Below are 24,384 nucleotides of genomic sequence, written 5' to 3'. Positions count from 1 at the left end.
CCAGGCTAAGTGTATAAAACCTGAGACATGCCAGCAATATTTTTCTCATAGCCCAAACACAGCATCAGCACCAGTAGTAAATCTTCAAAGAGGGAACTCTGGTGTCCTCACGTGATTTATCTCTGCTCGGACCAACTTTTTGCTCTTATAATGGCTGCACCGGTTCTGGGCTGAGGTCACTGTGGCCACCTGGACCGAGGAGTCCATGACTACAGGAAGGCCCATGGAGTGGTCCCTCTCTAAGATCTCGCTCTGTGTCTTGATACACTTTGTTCTGCCGGTGTACTTTGCCCAGATGATGGACCGGGCATGTCGACTTCCCATCAATGAGGTGACCGGTCTCTCCAGAGATGGAGACCTTATTCTAGGTGGGATCTTCCCCCTTCATGATGACGTGGAATTCCAGCAAGCCAACTTCACTGTGACACCTGCACCGATCACCTGCCAGAGGTACTGAAATGCAATCCTGTATCGTGTCCCCCTTTTTTATGCCATCTTTCAGGACCTTCTCCCAGCTGCTCCTGACCACAGGGCTCTGAGTTCCTCATTTGTGCTTTGTCTCTTTTCCATATCTCCATCCCTCTCTCCTTTCATCATCTGCACCCATTTCACCCTCTACCCCTTATTCCCTTACACTCTGCATCGTGCTTCTCCTCTTCCTTGTCATTTCTTTTCTTCCTCCCTTTTCTTCTGTTTGCTCCCCTTTACTCTCTTTTGTCCCTCTTTTCTCTCTCCCTTACTGTGCATCACCCTCTCCCTGCGCTTCTACCAGCTCTTTATAGTTCCTGCATTTTCTGTCCCCATCCATTGATCTACCAATCTTCTCTTTTTCCCATTACGCATTCCTCTTTCACATCTATAGATTGTATTTGTCCGTCCTACTGTCTCTCTCTTAATCTCTTTCCAAATGTTATCTCTGCCATATGTCGACTCCCCCGCCCTCTGTAATTAAGCCTTTTCCTATTACCTGTCTCAGTTTGTCATCATCTCATGCGCCCTTTCGCATTATTATTTTCCTTGCTATATTCTATCCCCGTTTTTCTCTTCATTCTTTTCATTTCTTACTTATGTCTTTCTGCCATTTTCTATATCCTTCGTTACTCTGTTTTTCTCACATCGATTCCTTCCCTTTTTTTCTTTCTCTCCCTGATATTCTGAGTTCCGTCCTCCCTTTCTTTTTCTACACTCAACCTCCCCACTACTTTTCTATCTCCTCCAAATCTCTTCACCCCTCCCTGCCCATTGCTATCTGTTTTTTCATTATTTATTTTCCATATAATTTTTTATATTCTTTCCTATTAAAACTGTTGTCCCTGTTCTCATCTTTTTCTTTACACGTTTTCCTTTGTATCCCCTTCATTCTCTTTCTCACCGCCTCTGATTTTTTCTTCCTTTTTTCAGTCTTTTTTTATCTGCCCTCTCTTCTCAGTTGTCTTTCTAGCTCCACCATCTTTTACTCACCTTGTGACTTCTATCTTTTCTTATGTATCACATTTCATCTGTGTTGGAAAAGGCCCTTTTTGCAGGGTTATCCCCAAACCTTTCCCTTCTTCCTCCTATTTTTTCGTGATCTGTGTTTGTTGGCTGTAGGACTCTGGGGACACACTACCACTGCTGATCAGTGCTAAAGTGCATGTGCTCTCTTTGTAAATTGTTATTGTGATTGGTTATCCATGATTGGCATATTTGTTTTACTGTAGGTCCCTAGTAAAGTGCACTGAGAGTGCCAGGGCTGGTAAATCAATTGCTTCTTGTGGGCCTGCAGCACTGATTGTGCCACCCACATGATTAGCAGGGCCGGACTGGTAATGCCGGGCACCGGGCAATTCTCCGGTAGGCTGGATGGGGTGCGGCTGATTTCGTGACTGGGGCCCGGTTTGGACCCTGAGGGCGGCGTGACCGTCCGAGCAAACAAGCACAACAACTATCTCTATCTGCATATAAAATGCAGCTGCTGCTTGTCCGTTATGTCAGTATCACCCAAATTATATTAGTTAGTCTTTTTATTATTTATTTAAAATCCACCGGAACTTAATGCGCATCATACGCTGCGCGCAGCGTGCAGTGATATCTACTCCCTCCGTCTGTCTCCGCCTCCGTATCTGCGCGCAGCATGCCGTGGTACATACCCTTAAGGTGGGGTCTGGTCTGGAGTCTGGTGGTGATCATGCGCATGCGCATTGGGGGTTGCGCTCGCGCAACAAGTGCATGTGACTGCGAGGCAGAGGATGGAGGTCACCAACCAGAGGCTGGAGCAGAGCCTGGAGCCCTCTTAATATAATTATTTCTAGTAGGCGGCGCCCGCAGGTGAGTGATCATTTCGTCCGTTGGCATTTGTAATGCATGCCACCCTGATTGAATCCCTGATCAATTCATGGTCACAGGCACTGTCTGGGACTGTGGGGCGTGACGTCGCGCCGTCCCCGTGATGGAATAAAAAGTAAACAAGAACTTTGACTCTGAATAGTTTTCTTTTAGAGCTGTTGTACTATTTTGTTATCATAAATCAATCATCATGTATCTTGGCCATCCAAGACACTGTGAGCCACAGGGGCTAATAAAATGTAAAAAACGTGGGGCCAGCTTTGGTTAATTTGAGCTGGTGTTTGCAGGACTTATTTTTGGACACAAACATTTATTTTTTCTCATTAATGATTTCCTGGGAGGGAGAGATGGAAAAACATTCAAATTGGAAAGAGGGAGGAAGAGATGGACGAAAAACCCATCATAAAAAGAGAAAGCAGGAACCTGCAATACAGGAGCGGGGAGTGTCTGGATGTGGATTAAAGAGGTCTGAGGTGGATTTCAGACTATCTACCCTGGTACTGTACGCCCCAGGTTTTAATTGCACTGCCCGGGTTACTAAGCAGAGCTTTGGGCACCAGCACTCACTCTTTCACAAATTAAGCACACTCCCACAGTCTTATTTAAATGCCAGTGTGGCGCAAAATGGCGCAAAGCAACGTAAAGCTCTGCGTCAATTTAGTTCCCATTAAAAATCCTAGTGGCGCAGGATAGGTGCAGTGCTAATCAAAGACCTATGCATCCTTGGTAAATGTAGGCCATGCTGTGTATTTAGAGTCCCGTTCAAACGTTAAGTATTTTTCGTAAGCCGATTATACCGGTTGTGCACATTTAGGTCTGATTATGAGTGGCCCGGGTAGGAGTGCCTCTTTTAAAGTCAGACACCAGGGGGTCGGAATTTAAAACGTCCGGTAAATCATCAGCTATCACAAGTCGTACGCTAAGTCCAAGGCGTGGCCTGGATGTTAGTGCTGTGCGCATCAAAATCCAGACGTGCTGTTATTTATTTGCTATTTTCTTCTGGTAATGTGAAATTTATCTTGGGGAACAGTGCGATTTGCGAGGCATGTAATTTCCTCGAAACTTTAAATTCTGATCCCAGTGCAAACAGTAGGTGGTGCAAGGTTTGGAAAGAATGGGCCACACTTAATGAGGGTTAATATTTTAGGTACATACCCGCTATGAGTGATGTGGTTCATTGCATCTGTTGTGTACTAAAACAACATAGGCACTCGGAGAAATGGTTCTGCATTCTGAGAAGTAAAAGTCCGGTGGTGATATAGTATGAGGTAACCATGTGGCTGCATTTTCCCCATACTTCTATACATGTAGTTTTAAAGTGCCACTTCACCCCTCAGGCACTGAGTAACAATTGAATGCTAGTAAACTCAGTGGTACTTGTTGTGTCCTGAAAGAGGGAAGTGATAGCCCTAGGGACCACAACTGCGGACCTACACTTCGGGGCATCTAAGTCTGACTAGGCCTGACACGTGGCCCTAGAAATAACTGAGACAGACTCTGGGGATAACTTGCTGGCTCTCCGTGCGCTCGTTCCAGAACTGCGTACGTGCGTGCGGGGCCTCTTTTTATTATATCAGGTCACATGACTTTAACTCTGCACGCCCCTGGCGCCAGGGGCGGATCACATCCCCAGAACATAACATTCCTCCTAAAACAAGAAAAACCACTAACTTCAGCAACAGTCTTGGCGGACAGTCTATTATAGCATTCTTCATAGACTCCGAGTTCACTTTTCCAAAAATTACCACTACCAACGGGTAGGACATGTTAACGAACATTGTACTTGGTACGGATACATGAAACAGTCTTACGTGAGATAGTCGCGTAGTCGACAGGATGGCGTAGGATTTCTTCTCAGCCTTTGGTGCACGCCCCTCTGGCTCGAACAGTCTGTCTCTGGGGCAGCATTGGTCTCAGGCGCCTCCATGTCGGCCCCCTCTGGATCTGGAGCTCCCTCCAAGGCCTCAGCGCCATCCCCCGCCTCCTTGATCACTGCTCTCGAAGTGTTACTCTGTGTGACCTCGAGACGTGGTACCAGCCCCTGTTCTGGCAAATTCGTTGCAGTTTCAGTTTCTGCAGGCAGCGTTGGGAAATCTGGTGTCCTCGGTTCCCCGTGGAAATGTTTGAAATGTGATACGTTTCTGGTTACTGTCTCTCGTCCTCGGACCACAGTGATACGGGTGCCTTTCACACTGATTACTCGCCACGGTCCTTTTTCATAGTTCAGCCTGAATTTTCCACTGGTCACCCGGTTGCGAAGGAGCACCACATCCCCTCTGCTGAACTGTGTCACTGTTGCCCTTCTCTTTCGGCTAATCTTGTCAAAAGCAGTCTTTCGTTTATTTGCAATTAGTTCTTCATTCACAGTTTCTGGTGACCACTGGGGGCGGTGAGGAATAGAGTCAGGTATGACCCGTCCCCTCAGGAGATGTGCCGGGGCTATCCCCGTGGTCGAGTGTGGGGTTTGCCGGTAACTGCGGAGAAACGTGAAGATAGCCATCTTCACGGACTGACCTTTGTCATGGGCAATACGAATCACTTTGTTCAGAGTTCTCATGAAGCGTTCAGCTTCCCCGTTGGCTTGAGGCCAGCGAGGAGTGATGTGTCGATGTCGAGTGCCCAGAGATGACAGATACGTTGCCAGATCCTGTCCTTGAAACGGGGGCCCATTGTCCGTGCGAAGCTCACGCATGGCCCCGTGAGTAGCAACAATCTTTTCTATTTTCGGGATGACACTCTCAGCACTGGTACTGGCTACTATCTCCACTTCAGGATACTTGGAATGGTCATCAATCATTACCAGCGTGTACCTGCCATCCGGGAGGCTGCCAAAATCCATGCTGACCCTTTCCCATGGCTGTTGTGGTCGAGGTTCCACTGCGATCGGGGCTTCACGAGGGGCCTCTCCAGTCACCTGACACGCAGCACACGTCCTCACCACATTCTCTACCATGTCGTCCATCAGGGGAAACCACACCTTTGTTCGCAGTCGGGCCTTGGTTTTAACTATTCCCTGATGACCTACATGTGCCAGCTGTATTACTTGGTCAGTTAGGGCTGATGGTATTACTATGCGATGCCCTCGCAGCAGGCATCCCGCCTCATCCTCATTGAGTTCTTCCCTGACGTGATACAGACTTTCCATTATTCTCTGAGCATCAGGAGTGAGCACCTTCCACCCTTCCTTGGCTCGATGCCAGTTAGCCGTGTGGAGAAGTTCTTTGGCCCTCTGGAGACATGCATCTTGGGTCGTGGCATTTACAATGTCACTTATGGAAAGAGGACGAGGGCATGATCGCGCCACCACCCATTGGACATAGACCTCCGTCTCTTCAGCCTCCTCCATCTCGTCTGGGGTAGCTGGCCTGGGATGTCGAGATAGATAGTCTGCCGGGTTCTTTGCTCCTGGCTGGTATTCAATAGTGCAGTTGTACTCCTGCAATTGGAGCAGCCATTTCTCGATACGAGGCGGCGGTTTTGATGAGGTTCCCGCAAACAGAGGCAGTAGTGGTTTGTGGTCAGTCACCACCGTAAATGGCTTGCCATAGATGTACAGATGAAAATGTCGGCACCCCCAATGAATGGCGATCGCTTCTTTCTCGATTTGCGAGTACCGTTGCTCAGTGTCTGTGAGGGATCTGCTCGCAAAGGCGACAGGTGTCCAGTCCAGGTCGTCCCTTTTCTTTTGCATGAGGACCGCTCCCAATCCGGCAGGCCCAGCGTCCACCGCAATGAGCGTGATGTTTCGTGGGTCAAAGAAAGCAAGCGTGGTATTACTGGACAGAGAGTCTTTGATGTTTTGAAAGGCCTTTTCCTGCTCCGGTCCCCAGTTCCATGGAGTGGAGTCTTTGGTGAGGTCACGGAGGGGAAGTGTAAGATTGGCCAGATCTCTGATGAACCGGCCACAGTAATTGACCATGCCCAGGAAACTCCGGACTTCGGTGACTGTCTTGGGGGGTGGCGCATCTTTAATGTCTTTCACTTTGTCGGGGTCTCGGTTGACACCATCGGCTGAGAAAATGTATCCAAAAAACCCTATTCTGTTCCGTAGGAACTCACACTTTTCTCTGTGGAGCGTGAGTCCTGCCTCTCTGAGTCTTCGAAACACTTGAGTCAGCCTGTGATTATGTTCAGTGATGGTGCGGGCATGTATCATTATATCGTCACTGACGTTTATCACTCCAGGAATTCCAGCAATTAACTCTTGGATAACATTCTGGAACACCTCCGCTGCACTGGAAATCCCGAAGCTGAGTCGCGTGTACCTTCAAAGGCCAATGTGGGTGGAAAAAGTGGTGATGTTACGCGACTCCATATCCAGCACCAACTGGTGTTATCCTGATCGTAGATCTAGCTTCGAGAACCAGCAGGCTCCTGCCATCTCTCCGATAAGGTCATCAATAGTGGGAGTGATGTGACGCTCCCGTTTTATGGCGGCATTAGGAAGGCGCATGTCCACGCAGATCCTGACCGCCCCAGGCTGCTTCGGTTTCCGGGTGACCACGATGGGCGAGACCCATGGAGTGGGGCCCGAAACCTTCTCGATGATGCCCGCTGCTTCCAATTTGTGGAGTTCTTCTTCCACCAGCGGCCGAAGATGGAACGCGATACGACGGTGTCGCAGAGCCACCGGCTGCACCGTTGGATCAATGTGTAGGTGAATCTCACGACCCTTCAACCTTCCAATTCCCTCAAAGAGGTCCGGGTATTCCATGAGGAGTTGTTGGACGGACTCCTCATGGACTCCAAAGGCAAACGTCACCACGCCCAGGTCTTCGGCTGCCCTGCAGCTCAACAGCATGCCTTGGCCCTCTTCCGACACAAAGATGTTGGCTCTGATGGTCTTGTTCCCATGGCGGATGACCGCTCTGAATTTTCCTCGAATCTTGAGAGGGGTGTCTTGTCCATACGCAAAAACGGTGATGGGGGTAGGGCACAGCGCCGGAGGCGTGGCCATGGTTCTGTAGAGTGAGACACTCATGAGGTTTATGGAGGCACCCGTGTCTACTACTGCCATTAGGTCTTGGTCTGCCACCTGTATGGAGCATTGAGGTAGCGGCCTGGTGCGGCGGGCGGCGGTGCCGATCATGTGTACCTTGTGCACCGACCGTTCTTCTTCCTCATCGTCATCCATATCACTGTGACTCTGTTCCCCTTCCTTTATGGCCTGCACAACGGGGCGTGGTTTGCGGAATTTCTTCGATCGGCATACCTTTTCAAAATAATTTTGTCTGCCACATCCCGAACACCGCTTGCCTCGCGCTGGGCAGTCTGCCATCTGGTGTCGCGGACCTCCACAGTAGCCACATGACTGTCCCGATGACGCTCCACCCGGGGTGGGCGGTCTCTTGTGCCACTTGGTGGGCGTGTAGGCCTGGATCTTGTTAACTGGTTCCACTTTGACCGATGCTTGCAAGGCGGCTTCCATGTGCGCAGCCCTGGCCTTGGAAAGTTCCTTCGTGCGGCCTAGAGTTAAGATATCAGCCAGCGGCTTGCCAGACTCCTCTAGAATCCGTTCTCTCAATTTGGCCGAGGCGCAGCCCTGTATGATTTGCCCACGTATCTCTTCGGTGGTATCCTGAAAACCACACGTTACCGCCAACTTTTTGAGTCGGGTGTGATATGTGTCCAGTGATTCCTCAGGGAGCTGACACGCTTGTCGGAATATAAAACGTTCATAGTCCTGATTGGCCATGGGCTCAAAGTGGGCATTGAGGGCATTGATTAACGTGTGATGCGTTTTGGGGGTCGCCTCTGTGAGGGTCCGAGCGATAGAGTGAATGTCCTTGCCCCCTAGATGTAACACCATGGCCCGTTTCTGTTCCTTGTGGGTTTTCGTAGCTTCGAAAAACACCAGGAGCCTGCCCACCCACTCCTTCCATTTCGGAGCAAGAGCCGAAGGCGCACCCTCCACCACAAACGGTTCGATGGGCGGAATCGTGGCCATCCTCCGGGAAGTGCTGGATCAGGCACACGGCTCGACCCTCAGATGCGTGCGAAGAGACAGGGCACCGCCCAGAGCGACGGGCCACACGGACTGAAGCGCGCTTCACGCACGGGCAGAGAGGCACCGTGCGGCGCTGGGGGCGAAACCACGGGAGAGAGGGTGTGTCGACTGGGCAGACACACCAAGGCGCTCCATGGGTAGACGCTGGACAGCATGGCTCACCTACCAGACTCCAACGCTCGAAGTCGCCCCTCCAGGCGCTCCACGGGGGGGTTGGGCAAACCACAAGGCACGAGCACCACGAGCCAATGAACGGGCTCGCAGCCGCCCCACGGGGCCAGAGGCAGGTACACCCACCCGGCGAGGATTCAGCAACCACCCTCGTCGCCAATTGTTGTGTCCTGAAAGAGGGAAGTGATAGCCCTAGGGACCACAACTGCGGACCTACACTTCGGGGCATCTAAGTCTGACTAGGCCTGACACGTGGCCCTAGAAATAACTGAGACAGACTCTGGGGATAACTTGCTGGCTCTCCGTGCGCTCGTTCCAGAACTGCGTACGTGCGTGCGGGGCCTCTTTTTATTATATCAGGTCACATGACTTTAACTCTGCACGCCCCTGGCGCCAGGGGCGGATCACATCCCCAGAACATAACAGTACTGACTCTGTCGACCTGGCAAGGAAGAAAGACTGAGTGGCTGTGCCGGAATTCTCACTTGTACCCATGAGCTGAACATAGGTTCCAGGAATGGATGCAGCAGTCCACGAGTCACCACCACCTGTGGTTCATGAACTAATGACGGCTCCGTGTACTTCAGTAAATCAGGGGAACCCCGTCATAAAATCGTCTCCTCTACTCCCTGCTTTAATGCTGTGCTCTTGAATGTAATGCCCTCGGGAGGATGAAAGGCTAACTTGCCCAGACCAGGATTTAATCTTGTGGTCTGAATGTTAACAGATGTCAGCAGAGAGGCCATTACTCACTGAGACATTTTTCATGTACTGGAGAGAGCTCTCAAAGATGGGGAATCGAAATGGGAGCGGTCTAGTCCAGGAGGTAGGATAGAGGTGGTGGCCATAAAGAGACTGCAGGGTGTCCTTAGGGCCCGCAGAGAGTGGAAACAAATCCTGCAGGATGGCTCAGTGAGTTAAACCCCGAGCGATGCAGTGGTATGCAGGTCCAAGTCTGAAGCCAGCAGAGCCTATTCAACCTTCCATCCTTCTGAGGCTGGTAAATTGACTTTAATTGCATTGCGTAATAGCAACGCTTGTGATGTACAAGGTGTAGAAACTACAAACGTGTGTTATAATGTTCAATATAAAAAGCAACTGTAAGATGGAGTAGAAACAATATAGTTGCATAGAGGAACTTTGGAGAGCAACAAACTGAACTCATTTGTGCTATGAAAAACACCTCAGAGATCATCAAGACGACAGGGATGTCCCAGAGCACCTGATTGGCTGCTACTTGGCCTATGTGATTTAGGGTAGTCTTCTAACAAGTGTAGTTTGCTCTCACGTTCCCTCCAGTTATTGTGCTGTATTTACTCTCTATAGGTCAGTGCTCTGAAGTAACTGAAAGGCAACTACAGTAGCTTGGAAACCTCAAGCGTGCGCCTCGTGCAGCAGCAGGGGGAGCGGGCCTTTGCGATTCCCTTGCAGGAGCGTGCAGCAAGGTGCGATGATTGCGACCATATGGCGCCGCGCGCTCCGCAAGGAAATTGCCAGATGTGCACCTGTTGCCATTGCAAGCAATGCAATGCATGCACGTTTTTGCCCCCAAAGCTGTGCCGATGGCATTAGGTCTCTCTCCTATGCAGCGCATTGTTTTGAATGTGGTTTCTCACCAATAAGCCACACCCAAACCCTGCACTCCCACCTAGGAGGCAAATATATCATTACACCTTTGAATAGTATACACTTTTAGCATATCTTACCACCCCTGGCACAGCAAGACTGCAACACAACAAACAGCACCTTTTGAAAAGGAGTTTTATTTAACAAAATGCAAAGACTATCACTTTTAGAATAAGGCTTTGTGTTTATTACATTATACTCTCTAAACAAAGGCTGTCTCAGATACCAAATGCATTAGATTCAAATATATGTAGCAAACTTATAATCTAAAGGCATGAATCAATAACTGAGCAAACTATAATACTGATTAATAAACAAGCAATAACTGAAGTAAGATAAGATACACTGGACGTCCTGCAAGAGATCAGAAAGATATATATACACAGAATAGAGGATCACTCTGGATGTGCACCTCCCACACCACAAAGAAACACCTCACGCAATCACTGCCACTGGCACAATGGCAATAACCACAAAACTCAATACATCACCTGATGCATATACTGCCCACTTCTGGTCGGGGGAAGTCTTCACACAGCGGGGATAAGAGCTCAGCAATCAGGGTTCAATCCGAGATTGACACGTCTGCCCTCACTCGGAATCCAAACTCCCGAAACATCCACTGCCAACTTCCACCAGACCAGTGGAAGCTCCCCCTTTTTAACTCAAATCCAAACGAAGCTTCTAGCAAACCACGCCCCCTCATTCTCATGAGATTCCTGTACCACTTCGTACCAAGGTCACACCGCGGGTTGATTAGGCCTTTGTTATGACTCCGGCATAGAGTGAGCACATTCATCTGAAAAGAACTGGTTTCTACTAGCACACAGAGTGCAGAAAAAAGTGAAAGCAAAACATTCAGCTCTGTAGCCCCGTGCCGGACAGAAAGGCCCAAAGCAAGATGGAATTGAAAAGCAAGACGACATGAGAGCATATCAAAGGCAATAGTCACCACTGCCATAAAGCAAAGTAAAGTCAAAAAACAGAATGGTCAAAGCCAATAGTAAGAACTCATAATTCTCACCAATGCACAATACAATCACAACTGCACGCCTTCAAATGCACATCCCACACACTCTGCTCTTGGCAAGACTGTTCCACTCAGTAACAGCTCCCACTGAAAGACAGCAAGATTACAGAACAGAAGAGAAATAGGCAAATGCAGGACCATCCTTCATTAAGGAACACACTAAAATCAATTAAAATGGTGGTGGCAAGGGTCATCATAGGGTGCCAAAATCACAAGAGTGGCTCATTTATTACATTCCACCCCATGACCCTTGACCATCACCATTCACATATATCAAAAACTGAATCACATAACTAAAGACATAAAAACTGCATTTCTAAACTAAAACCCACAACTATGATTGAAAAACTCAGTAAAACCACAAAGGCATATGTCAAAGCAAGTTTCAACTGAAAGACACAATTATGTCATTTCTCAATTGAGAGCAAACCATCTAAAACTACATGTCATAATTAAAAGAAGACTGAAAGCAATAACTCTGGTGCTTAAAATGAAAAGCACAAAAATAACTCTTACATATCTGGATACCTAAAATAGATGAATTTCTACTGCTAAGGCAGCCAAACTAATATGAATTGCCTGCTGCAAAACAAAAGCATCATCAACATGTTTCTCCCTGTGCTGTCTCTAGCTCAGAAAATATCTGCTCAATTCGCAGCACAACATCTCAGTTGTTCACCTTCTTTAGTGTTCAAACTAACAGTTCTTATGTGGGAAAGACACACAGCTCTCATGTATTATATTTTTATCTCATGTCAATATCAATAAAACAGTTTCCATCACAGCACATTCTTCTGATCACTATACACCTGAAAACTAACAGTCTGTCTATATGAAATACACACAGTCTTCTCGCTAGTCGCTTCATCTCCATCTCCAACATAGCTGTTCAGGTTGCTTGGCAAAGAAGGACCCCATCCAGTCCATTTAGCAAAGGCGGGCCCCATCTGGTCCGGTCAGCCACAGGACTTCAGCTTCCCTCAGCTACAGACAAACAATAATGGTTCTGTTGGGAGGAAAAATAAAAGTTCAACAAGCTAATTTAACCTACTGTGCAATTTGTGTGTCCCTGGTAGGGTACAGACGTACTAGTATTAATCATTCTAGTACGTCTGTAACCTACCAGGGACACACAAATTGCACAGTAGGTTAAAATACCTTGTTGAAGTTGTTTGTCTAATTACCCGCCCAGGTTCTGAGGGTTACAGGGTCACCCCATTATTCTTAATGGTCCCTCAGCTACAGGACATCACCTTCCACCGTCCGGCTTGGCAGCTCCACCAGGCTTGTGGGAGGGAGGGGAAGGGAGGAGGGAAGGGAAGGGGAGGGGGATCCCACTCAAACAAGGACCAAGGCAACATGCACACCAAGACGCTGCACGGCATATGATGATCTGAAAAAAGCAAAAAGCATCACTCTTCTTGCAAAAAAACATTTTTCATCACGGTCTGCACAGCTCTCCTCTAGCTCTGGGGAATTGTCTGAGAATTCTACCCATGCTTTAACCTCTGAATCCTTGGTATGAGAATGAAACTCTCTTCGTTCTCTGTACAGCAAGAAGGGCTGGGGCAGTATTCTTTCAATCATTGCTTGATATGTGCGTCCTTTATCTATTCGCAGAAACCCAAGGCACTTCATCTGCTCTGGTAATTTTCCTTTCCTCAACCGGCATCGCACTTTCTATGGGACATGTCTGGCTTGTGCATTCTGGCACATAAGAATCACAATTCTGATTAAATCTATGGGAAATCCCTTCATTTTCTGCCCACCTGCTTGATGATCTTTATCTCCTAGGTGCTCGTATTTAGGTATGCACACCAAATCTGAATCATGTCTCCAAGACTTTAGCCTTGTCATCTGTAAGGAAATCAAAGGTTCAGTCATGCTCCATCAGCACATTCTATGGAATCTTATATTCTCAATCTCTACCCCTGGAGTTTCCATGACGACCTGAGAAATCACATTGTATCTCATTGTAATACTCCTTGTCCAATATCTGTCAATGTGCAATAACACAAAAGTATTTGTAACTTAAATTTTTTTTATATTTTCCTTTCCCTATTCATTACAAAAACTATAAAGAACACATTTCTCTTGAACTGGTACACAAAATACACTGTCACATTTCTAAATTGACATTTTAAAAACATTCTACACAAACTGCTTGTGCAGAGGTAAAAACATTGTTGCATTCATTTTCTAAAATAACATTCCTCCCTGTAAAACAAAATTCATTATTCACCAACATGTCTAATTTATACCTATGAACAGCAATCGTTAACTCAAAATAAATAAAAAACTGGTTTGTTCATTTTCCTCACGCTCCCTAAACTCACATTTTTTTCACATCTGACTCATCGTAGCTGATCAAAACAAATGGCTTGAGTACATGTTTAATTCTCTCTTCAAAAAAAAAACGAACTTGTTTGCAAAATTGCTTTAAAAATACATCTCTTCAACTAATGTTAAAATCTGGTTCAAGGATGGCAAAAGGACACCTTTTAACTCCTATTCTCTGTATGTACCTTTTTTCCTACTTCATTTTTTTTTCAAACTATCAGAAGTTGCTCTCTGTGTGCTGTCTCTCAGTCCCCCCCAAACACTGCACCCCCTTTCTCAGGCTACCGCGGACCCTAACTAGGCCTATTGCCAAAGATAACAAGCTCAGCCTTCTCACTCCGCTGCCTCCTAGCCCCACCTGCCAAGGCCGAGGGGGAGAGGAAACCTGTGCATTTGCAGGCCTCCCAAACATCTATGTCAAGGAAGCCTCACTTCTCACCCCTCTGTCTGCTGGGGTGAGAAGCTGGGATGGCCCCTCCCATCGGAATTTATCCGCAGTCTTCACAGCACCATCACTGACTCTGTATGTCATTTCCCCTCCTGCACCAGATTTTTACGTGCCATCCACTGCCAGGACGCATTTCATGAGAGGGGTTGGCCTAACGGCTAAGGCGCTCGACCTCGGACCTGGGGATCCGGGTTCGAGTCTCGGTAACGACGCCAAAACCCCCCTGTGATTCTGGGCAAATCACTTAATCTCCCCTTGCCTAAAATGAAAGTGTGTCCTCATGTAACGCAACTGGTGCTATGTAAAGCGCTCTGATAACTGATTTGGTTCGGTTCTAGTTCGTGCTATATAAAACTCTGCAAAAAAAAATGTCTGAGACGGAAAACAGCCTCACATTTTTTCTTAACCCTTTCACCTCTTGTCAGAGTGAAACAGAATTCACAAGCTAAACATTTTATTCACTGCTAATACACCTCTGTCTCCCTTTCTTTTGTTCTTATCTCAAAGCTATAATCTGCCCCCTGTCAGACCATGAGTCTGTATTTCACTTGTCCTAGTGCACATTTAAATGTGTGTCTGTGCAGCACAAATTCACACTGGCTTGAACTTTCATAGAACTGCCTTTGATTTAAATGCACATTACTTTTTCCTGACATTTCCCTCATGTTAAATCACTCCCTATATTAAAATAACTTATACATTCTAGTACTTTTAATCAGACCATATTTTTACATTTGTTACCTTTTACAAATTAAGAATAACCAGGACAACAAGAAACTCTTGCCAGGCATTTTCAGAAATGGACCAAATTCATTAATTTGCCTGGGAAAGCAATTCAAGTTCTCTTTTTATTTTATCAGGTTCTCAAAGAAACCAAACAATTTCAAGCGCTTTTCCCAAAGATGTCAAACAAAGAACATCCTACATTTCAGGATTCCAGTCAATTCCAACCTTTTTCTTATTTTGCAATTTATTCTGACAGGCTAACATTGCAGAGGTATTTTGGCTCCACAAACCATGTCTCTCATGTCTCAAATTCACACTGCAGCTGAATATGTTTTGGATACATTTCGTACTAAACACTTGAAAGGGATCCAGCCCTTTCTGCCTAACATAGCAAATTATTCATAAACACTTTTTACAAAATGCACTTAAACACACACTCCAATTCTCACTCAACCCAGCACAATTAGCTCACTCACGGGCTAGCACACCACATGGGCTACCTCCCATTCAAATATATACATATATCAATTGGTATCTGAGAGTCTGCTTTCGATTTCTAGAATACATATTCCTTCCCCTTTTAAATCGATGTTCATATCCTGCACCCGACTACACCAAAAATGTTTTGAATGTGGCTTCTCACCAATAAGCCACACCCAAACACTGCACTCCCACCTGGGAGGCAAATATATCATTACACCTTTGAATAGTATACACTTTTAGCATATCTTACCAGCCCTGGCACAGCAAGGCTGCAACACAAAATAAACAATACCTTTTGAAAAGGAGTTTTATTTAACAAAATGCAAAGACTATCACTTTTAGAATGAGGCTTGGGGTTTATTACATAATACTCTCTAAACAAAGGCTGTCTCAGATACCAAATGCATTAGATTCAAATATATGTAGCAAACATTTAATCTTAAGGCATGAATCAATAACTGAGCAAACTATAATACTGATTAATAAACAAGCAATAACTGAAGTAAGATAAGATACACTGGACGCCCTGCAAGAGATCAGAAAGATATATATATACACAGAATAGAGGCTCACTCTCGATGTGCACCTCCCACACCACAAAGAAACACCTCACGCGATCACAGCCACTGGCACAATGGCAATAACCACAAAATTCAATACATCACCTGATGCCTACACTGCCCACTTCTGGCCGGGGGAAGTCTTCACACAGCCGGGTATCAGAGCTCAGCAATCAGGGTTCAATCCGAGATAGACACGCCTGCCCTCACTCGGAATCCAAACTCCCCAAATTTCCACTGCCAACTTCCACCAGACCAGTGGAAGCTCCCCCTTTTTAATACAAATCCAAACATAACGAAGCTTCTAGCAAACCAAGCTCCCTCATTCTCATGAGATTCCTGTACCACTTCGTACCAAGGTCACACTGTGGGTTGATCAGGCCTTTGTTATGACTCCTGCATAGAGTGAGCACATTCATCTGACAAGAACCGGTTTCTACTAGCACACAGAGTGCAGAAAAAAAGTGAAAGCAAAACATTCAGCTCTGCAGCCCCGTGCCGGAAAGAAAGGCCCAAAGCAAGATGGAATTGAAAAGCAAGATGACATGAGAGCATGCCGAAGGCAATAGTCAGCACTGGCGTAAAGCAAGGTAAAGTCAGAAAACAGAATGGTCAAAGCCAATAGTAAGAACTCATAATTCTCACCAATGCACAAGACAATCACAACTGCACGCCTTCAAATGCACATCCCACACGCTCTGCTCTTGGCAAGACTGTTCCACTCAGTAACAGCTCCCACTGAAAGACAGCAATATTACAGAACAGAAGAGAAACAGGCATTCAGGAACACACTACATTCAATTAAAATGGTGGTGGCAAGGGTCATCATAGGGTGCCAACATCACAAGAGTGGCTCATTTATTACACGCACGCACGCTGCGTAGGCAAGACCTAAAAAGCCTGGTTGGTTAGACCCTGGCCCGGCCCGCTTCCGTGACCGCAGCGCTGTGTATTTCCTGAGCAGTGCTCACGAAATAAATCCACTGCTCTCTTAGCGTGGTGTCAGTAAGGCAGGCAGACGGGTTTCATCGGATACTTCTAGATGCTTTTGTGTTTTGATATTATTTCTTATTCACAAATGATGCTGTTGGTCATTAAATAGTAGTGAAAAGCAACCCCAGTACTGTGTGAGGAAAAACCAAAATGCTACCTGTCATACTTTGAGCGGCTCTTGGCAAGGAGTGTTCGTCCATTCTTGTTGCTTAGGTTGAAGAGTGTAGAATTGCAAAGTTTGAAATTCAGTACTTACAAAAAGAAGTATAAAGCTTTACATTCTGCTTCGTCAGACAGAGAAAGGGGTCCCCATATAATTGTATTGTATGGCTTCTGTTGTGCATTGCAAACCACTTGCGAGGTCTACATGGTGTTCTTGTTGTTTGTTGATCGTCATTGTGTATGTGTGAGCTACAATGCTCTGTGCCGTGGGGGTGGGATACAGGAGTAGGTGGTTGTAGGGAGGGATAACAGGAAGGGAGATGGGTTTGTGGCGGGAGACATGGCCTGGAGCCTAGGAGGTGTCCATTCATGGACACTTCTGACCGGGGAGGACATTGCACAGGGTGGGGAGGTTAGCAGTTAGGGATTGACCAATGCTTGTGTGTCCGGTGACCAGGAGGTTACATTCTGATGAGAACTTGCTCGAAGACCAGAGGCTTGAAGTTTTTTTTTTAATGGAGGGCAGGCGCGGCTTACCATTCAATGACTGCAATGGAGATCCACATGCCAGCCTGCAGCTGGGAAGTGCCTGGTGCCTGAGAGATGTGAAACGCTTGCAGACACTATGACCTTTCATTGTAATGCTTACCTTCCAGTTGTGGAACTGGGCGGGGCCGGGGCCTAACTAAGTAATCAGGCTTAGGGGGAGGGCAGCTCGGAGAGAGTTGGTGGCTGCACTGGCTGGGCTGTGGCATTCAGAAATGTCCTGGAAGGTGGTGTGTGAAATCAGGCGCTGAGATAATTGCAGCTCAGCCTACTAGTACTTACGCTGCCCCACTTCCAAGTCCCAACCATGACATTATGACACATGAACTACTAAAATATAAGCTACCGTAAGATGAGCAAATGTTACAATTGCACATCAATGACTTCCTTGCAGACATTCGGGGTCGGAGTGAGGCAGGGCGAGGCTCACGCAATTAATTTTGCTCTGTCTGACTGTCCCGCAGGCCACAGCCGGTGAGTGTCTCTGTCATGTGAGTAGAAGTCAATAATGGCGTCTCGACAATTTTACCCACTTATCCCTGTTATGAGCCCTCCTTCACCAACCCATGGCTCCCTGTAAACAGCATTGTCTTTAATGCGCAACTTGGTTTTTTTCTTGCTAGCAAAAATCATGGGGTGAGAAGATTTGCATTCCAACACAAACTACTATGTGTATCATTCTCAACAGGAAAGATTGGAATAGCCTCTTTGTTTAGGCTTGTTTTGTGTACGTACGTGCTGCAAATGCATTGTGAAGCCATACATTCATTTAAAAGGGACAAATTCCCCTGTGTCATATGGTTCACATTGCTTTACATGCCACCCACTCCCTTTCTAAATTACAGAATAAAACTAACTCCGCTTCGTGTGTGGAGTATGAATCAGACACGGTCCTTGGGCAATTTGTGGTAATTACCTATTGTTTCAAAAATTTGCGTTGCATATAACAATGCATCTCTAATGATGATGGTGTCGCTGTTAATTCTTGCACATACAAGGCACACACACTCGGACCCTGGAATATATCTTTGCACCTTCCCCCACTGTGCACTGTCTAATGGGTGAGAAGTTATTTTATGAAAGTGCAGATGAAGCCAAACTAGTCTGTGATGCAGTAATAGTGATGTAAGCCTTGCAAAACAGGGCTCAGCCTTTCAAACCTCACCAGTCTTGGGTTGCTTGTGTTCTGGTTCAGGGAGGACCTGGCCTGGCAGTTTGGGATGGACTGGTCCTATCTGAGCTTGGCCAAGATTGATTTGCTTATGGCTGGGCCAAAACTGAGGTGGCATGATGTGAAACTGTCATGGACTGGGATGTGGCCCAAGTGATTGATGGACAGAATGCAGAACAATGTCATACATTCACCCGGTCCTAGGATGCTTGATTCCGGTCTAGGGAAGACGTGGCTTGGCAGTTCAGGTTCTGATTTGCATATGCATTTGTCACCCTGAGTGGGCGGGTATGCTCAGATGTGAGTTCCGTGCTCTCCACGCCACTGGAGTCAATATCCTGGCTGAAGACTGCAGATAGCCAGAAACTGCTGCTAGGATGCTTAATTCCGGTCCAGGGAAGACATGGCTTGGCAGTTCGGACTGTACTGCTCCCATGAGACACTGGGTCAAGGCTGATTTGCAAATGGCCTTGTCTGAACTGGGGTGGTGTGGTGAGCAAAGAAACGATGGATTAAGGCCCAAATCTACATACTGGGTGAATGTATGACATTGTTCTGCATTATTTCCATCAACTGTGGTTTTTGCATTTGTAACATTTTACAAGCATATCTTCCCATAGGGATAAGATAGTAAAATGGAGTCTGGTATCCCTGAACTCAGGATTTAATAACACATCTTTTAGAATAGATGTGTTTTAACATATATGTTTGATAATAACACTTTTTAGAAAGTGGCTATTTTCTTGTTCAACCATCCTATGTGCCTCTGCCTAGTTGTGGAGTGACTGCCTGGCTTTGGCATGACAGGGTCTGGGGAGGTGCAGCGGCTCCAGGAGTCTGGATGAGTCAGCACTAGGCTGAATAGGCCTGATCTGCATTTGAAGTGGTAGGAGGAGTAGCACCTGTACCTGAATAGGTCTGTGCCTGCCTTCCACAAAGCTGTCTCTGCCACCCTGTGGTGTGTCTGGAGCCAAGGCTCACACTGACAATGAATGTTGCTGTGCACTTGCAAAGTGCCCCCCCCCCCGAACTGGTTTGAACTGGGCTCAGAGCCCCTTGCACAAAGAGAACAAATACATTTTGGGGTATAACTATCAGACCCAAAACCCCAGAGTCTCAGATCATTACTTGAATTCAAGAGGAACCTTTACCAAGGAGAAGAGCTGGAGAGACTGAGGTGAAGTACTGTCCTTGTTGTGTGTCTGGGGTTGGCCTTCAATTGCTGTTTCTGTATTGGAAAGGAGAAGGACTTTGCTGTGTGCCATGTCCCCTGATTGAAGGAGCTCTCCAAGGGCCTGAAGTGAGCTGGTCTCCTGTTCTGAAGTCTCAGGGACACAAAGACTTAACCCCCTGGTCTCTTGAACTCTGCTACTGCGAGTTCTGACCTGCCAAGAGGTGCCTGTGCCAGTTTTGGGCCTCTGGAGGTTGTTGCTGCTGAAGAGGACCGATGCAGCTGCGCTCAATGTCACCGCATTGATCGCCGACTCATCCCGGATTTCCACACATCGTACCTGTGTGGCAAGTTCTTCTGAGGCAGCTCCTGCGGACCGAAACCGCCATGAAGAATTTACGCATTACTCCCCGTACAGACCTGAATCAAGGCAACCATTCCTCTGAGTGCAGCAGGACTGTCGCATTGCCTCACCAATGTCTCAGGAGTGTAGCATCTCAATGTTTTACGACGGTGCAGCTGTTTGGCATGTGAATGTTGACGCATCTACAGCTACTTTGGTGAAAAGTCACAGATCCATTGTTTTCTATGGTACAAGTTCTTGAAACCTTTTCAAAGTCATATTTGTAACTGTGTACGCTGGATTTGTGTTGTTTTAGTATTGTTTAGTTTAGATAAAGATATTTTATTTTTCTAAACTGGTGTGGTGTTGGTTTCACTGTGTTACTGTGTGTGTTGGTAAAAATACTTTACACATTGCCTTTGGGATAAGCCTCTCTGCCTGTGCCAAGCTACCAAGGAGGTGAGCAGGGGTTATCTAAAGTGTGTATCCCCCTTACCCTTACTATAAGGAAGGGTCTCTGTTTGGACAAAGTTACCTACCTATGCTAACTAGAGACCCCCATTTGTAACAATCATGATCACGTTCACTACTTTCTTTACCAACATTACCTTATTTCCTTCTCTTTTCCTCTTTCTGCCTTTTCTTCTCTCCATTCTCTTTCCTTTCTTTCCGATGACAAAGTCGAATCATTTGATAAATAAAAAACAGAGACATAGTTTTAGAATAAATAAATACACAAATCACTTTCTCTATTAGTCTTTATACTGCTCACACTACTTGGTCTCCAGTTTGCCATTTGTTTGTCTAAAAAGTGTACCTAAATTCATGGGTACCTGGCTCTGTTAATTAAACTGCAAAGTGAAGTAACATTAAGCATTTTATACTGGTGTATGTGGTCTAGTGGACGAAATGAGGGCTGTTAATTCACGTTCAGACTGGCCTTTGGGGCAGACGGGTAGTGCCCAACAGACTGGTCCGACAAATCAGGATGTGGGCCTATTTTTGGGTTGTTCGTGGGCATATGTTATGGGCTGCTTAGCCGTTTTTTATTATCAGGTTCCCTGACATTAAAATAAACATTGGCCACGTAAACTTCTGTAGCTTGCAAAATACTTATAGAGCCTATTTGTACAAGTTGAAAACGTTCCAAATTTGCAAACCAAGCCACTTTTTTTACGCTATGTAATTCGTTAATGGGGGACACTTTCATTTTGGTACCCCGGCCTAATTTGTATCCAAGTCAGACCTTGTGTTCATCCATGAGATCATAGTTTTTATCATTGCTTCTTCAGCTGTGAGATCCTCGGCAACCTCTTTTATTTCCTGATGCCTTTTTTGTTATATTTTCTGAGACTGGGAGTGCTTGCAAATACTCCAATGTTTAGCATTATACTATATAAAACGTATTTGTTATAAGTAAATGTTATTTCGTGGGTCTAAAATCTTCAAGCAATTAAGAGTCTCAATGAAGAACATAATATTTTATTACATTTTCCATAGTTGGAGATGTTTTTACTGCAACATTTAGATAACAGTGAATGAGATATTGTTGCCTGACCCATTTTGTAAGGTGTATTTTGATTTTATTTTATCATGCTTCACAAAAGTACATCTCTTTTATACTGATATGTATATCAGTCAAGGATTTCAGGTGCTTGAAGCGTGATTAAATATTTAAATCTTGTTTTGTCTTATTTTGACCATATTGCACTTTCTATATTATGTCAGCATTCCACAGGTATTATGCACAGTCAATTGCATTCCAATGACTTTAGACAGCATTGTAGTACTTTTCATTTTTGTACTGCCACACACCTTCAGAACACTTATCAGCGGCAGTAAATATGGGTGCCAGGGCTCCTACCGCTCCACTTATGAGAGCAAAGTAAAGCCTGACAGATACTCAGGATGTCAGGGTCAGTCGGCCAGATGTTTTACATGCACCAATGCACTGGCGACTGACGGTGTGAGTCAAGCTCTGCCATGCTGAAGATTTTGTAAGGTGCTGGAGGCCACTGGAGAGAACTAAAGTACACATAAGACAACAGGAGCAAAAACACCACCCATGACAAACAAGAGTCCATTACAGTCCAGCAGAAGGAAGTGAACACCACTCTCCTGCATTTTTCGTCTATGGGTCTAGGACAGCAGAGTCACTACAAACGATTTCTTGAAAGGCTGTGTTAGTTGTTTCCTGCTTTGGAGGTATCTTAGCTAGGCTCTTGGTCAGGAATACAAGTGTTCCATAGATTAGGACCCACTCTCACTACAAGCACTGCTGTGTCTCTGCAGGGTGTTGGGAAATTGAGGCATCTGATGTCAAGATGCTGACCGGAGGTTTTAGATGGATTGAACCAGGACAAATTGAACTTTATTTGCCAATTAAATTGGATTAAAATTTTAGGATTTGTTAAACAGTATTAAAGTATTTTCAGAATAAAGGGCCTCATTAGACTTCCGACCAACAAATTACAATGTAGGGTGTTGGAAGTCAAACTGGCCGGAAATTTCGGGTGGCTTCCAACGACCAGCCAGAATTTGCAATCCCTAGTACGGCGTTTCCACTGTCGGGATTATGATGTCAGTTTCAGAAAGGCTTTCCATGTTGGACTTTATGACATGAAAAACCTGTCAAAAAAGTGACTTTGTGGGCCCCTGGCTGGGCCACCTTCTCCCTGCAGCCTCAGGGTGGGGGCAGAGGGGGCAACTAAAGTCCCACCTGTAAATCCCTGCACCTTGTGGCAGGCGGATGTATGACGTTACAACGCATACTTTTACAACTCCTACCTTTACAACGTAAGTTTTACAACGCATACCATTACAACACATAATGCTTTTGGGCGCTGGATAGTGAATAGTTTAATTTACTATTCCAACTCCAGTCCCCGTGGATAGTAGGGAAGGTGTTGGATAGTACATTAAACCTATTCCCTATCCTAGAGCGCCCCCCCAGCGCTATGCGTTGTAATGGTTTTCGTTGTAAAAGTTGCGTTGTAATGGTAGTTTGTTGTAAAAGTTTCGTTGTAAAGGCTGTATACCATGGCAGGCACATGATGTGCCTGCCACACAGTGCAGAATTTTACCTAAACTCCCATTTCTCTACAGAGAAATGAGAGTTTGAGCCTGCACCATGTGCAGCCCCATCATAATGCGGTGTTCAGAACCGCCGACCTAATACCGGTCAGTTCCCACACCGAAACCGTGTCGGGCAGACTCAAGTCCACACAACATCATAATTAGGGCCTAATTGTTATGATGGATGAGATAATAACAATTCAGTGGCAAATATTGCAATAGCCATATGCAATATAAACAACTTTTGATTACATTTGGTTTTAGTATCAATTGGTAATCAGAGTTTTGTTTTCAGTGCTGCTTAACAGGTCTGAAATATTATTTATGTTCATGCATATCTTAGCAGCCTGATTTTGTAGTCATTGAAGCCTGTCTGTCAGATTCCTGGGACATTGGAAGATACCACTATTATACACTGCAGGACACAGGTTTCCAGAGAGGGACCCAAAATTGAAACTTAGGGATATTCAAGTTCATAGTGCAAAATATCACCAGATGAGTATAGGGAGGTAAATATATCTACTGGTTGAGTATCATTGGTAGAACTGTTAAAATTCCAGTTTGCCATAGCAGGCAGTGGTGAATATGCAACTGAGCAGCCAAGACCTAGAGGAGTTTCCAACAGCTTAGGGTTTGTGCTTCTTCAAGCCCAGTGAGAAGGGCACATCACAAGGTCAGTGTAACTTGGTCATTGGCAAACCTTCAAGACACACCTGTACTATAACACAAAGTGCACCTAATCAGGACCCAGTTGAATCATAAGAGGTGTTGGTAGGGCATCACCCACATCTACCATTTTCTGTTGTTGCGTCGCTGTTTTTGGATTTGAACTATGCATCTCATCGTAGGCTATGTGCACAACGGAAGGCCCTTAATGCACAGTAAGTCAACCTCTGCTGAGGAGGACAGCTTATAGTTTCAAACTCAGGTTCATCTTGAGCATAAGTGACCTTCATATAAAGTGCTGGTCTGTGATGAAATGCAGAACTTATAACAAACCTCACTCATGTGAAATCGACTAAGCCAGGATGTGCTGGCAATCTTGCTGGCAATCTTTAAAGGAGTTAAATTTGAAATAGTCTGGATGTGTCCGAAAACTGGCACGGCTGAGGAGGTCCTCTCTCATCCTATCCAGGAGATCATTTGCTGGCTGATGTTTGGTGACCGATCAATGTAAGACTTATTTTGTACTGTATGTACAATGCAT

At 45.9% G+C, this 24,384-nt stretch overlaps 1 protein-coding gene across 1 annotated transcript in view; it reads left to right on the top strand.

The window, feature by feature from the left end:
• The first annotated feature begins 295 nt into the window (after positions 1 to 295).
• Positions 296 to 24,384, top strand: part of LOC144797933 (extracellular calcium-sensing receptor-like) — a 174,335-nt gene continuing 150,246 nt past the window's right edge. Inside the window, exon 1 of the mRNA XM_078668735.1 lies at positions 296 to 450. Coding sequence (XP_078524861.1) covers positions 296 to 450 — 155 coding nt within the window. The remainder of the gene's footprint in view (positions 451 to 24,384) is intronic.

This window comes from Lissotriton helveticus, chromosome 12 (genome assembly GCF_964261635.1).
Source record: "Lissotriton helveticus chromosome 12, aLisHel1.1, whole genome shotgun sequence".
Taxonomy (NCBI): domain Eukaryota; kingdom Metazoa; phylum Chordata; class Amphibia; order Caudata; family Salamandridae; genus Lissotriton; species Lissotriton helveticus.
This window is presented reverse-complemented; position numbering and strand designations above follow the sequence as displayed.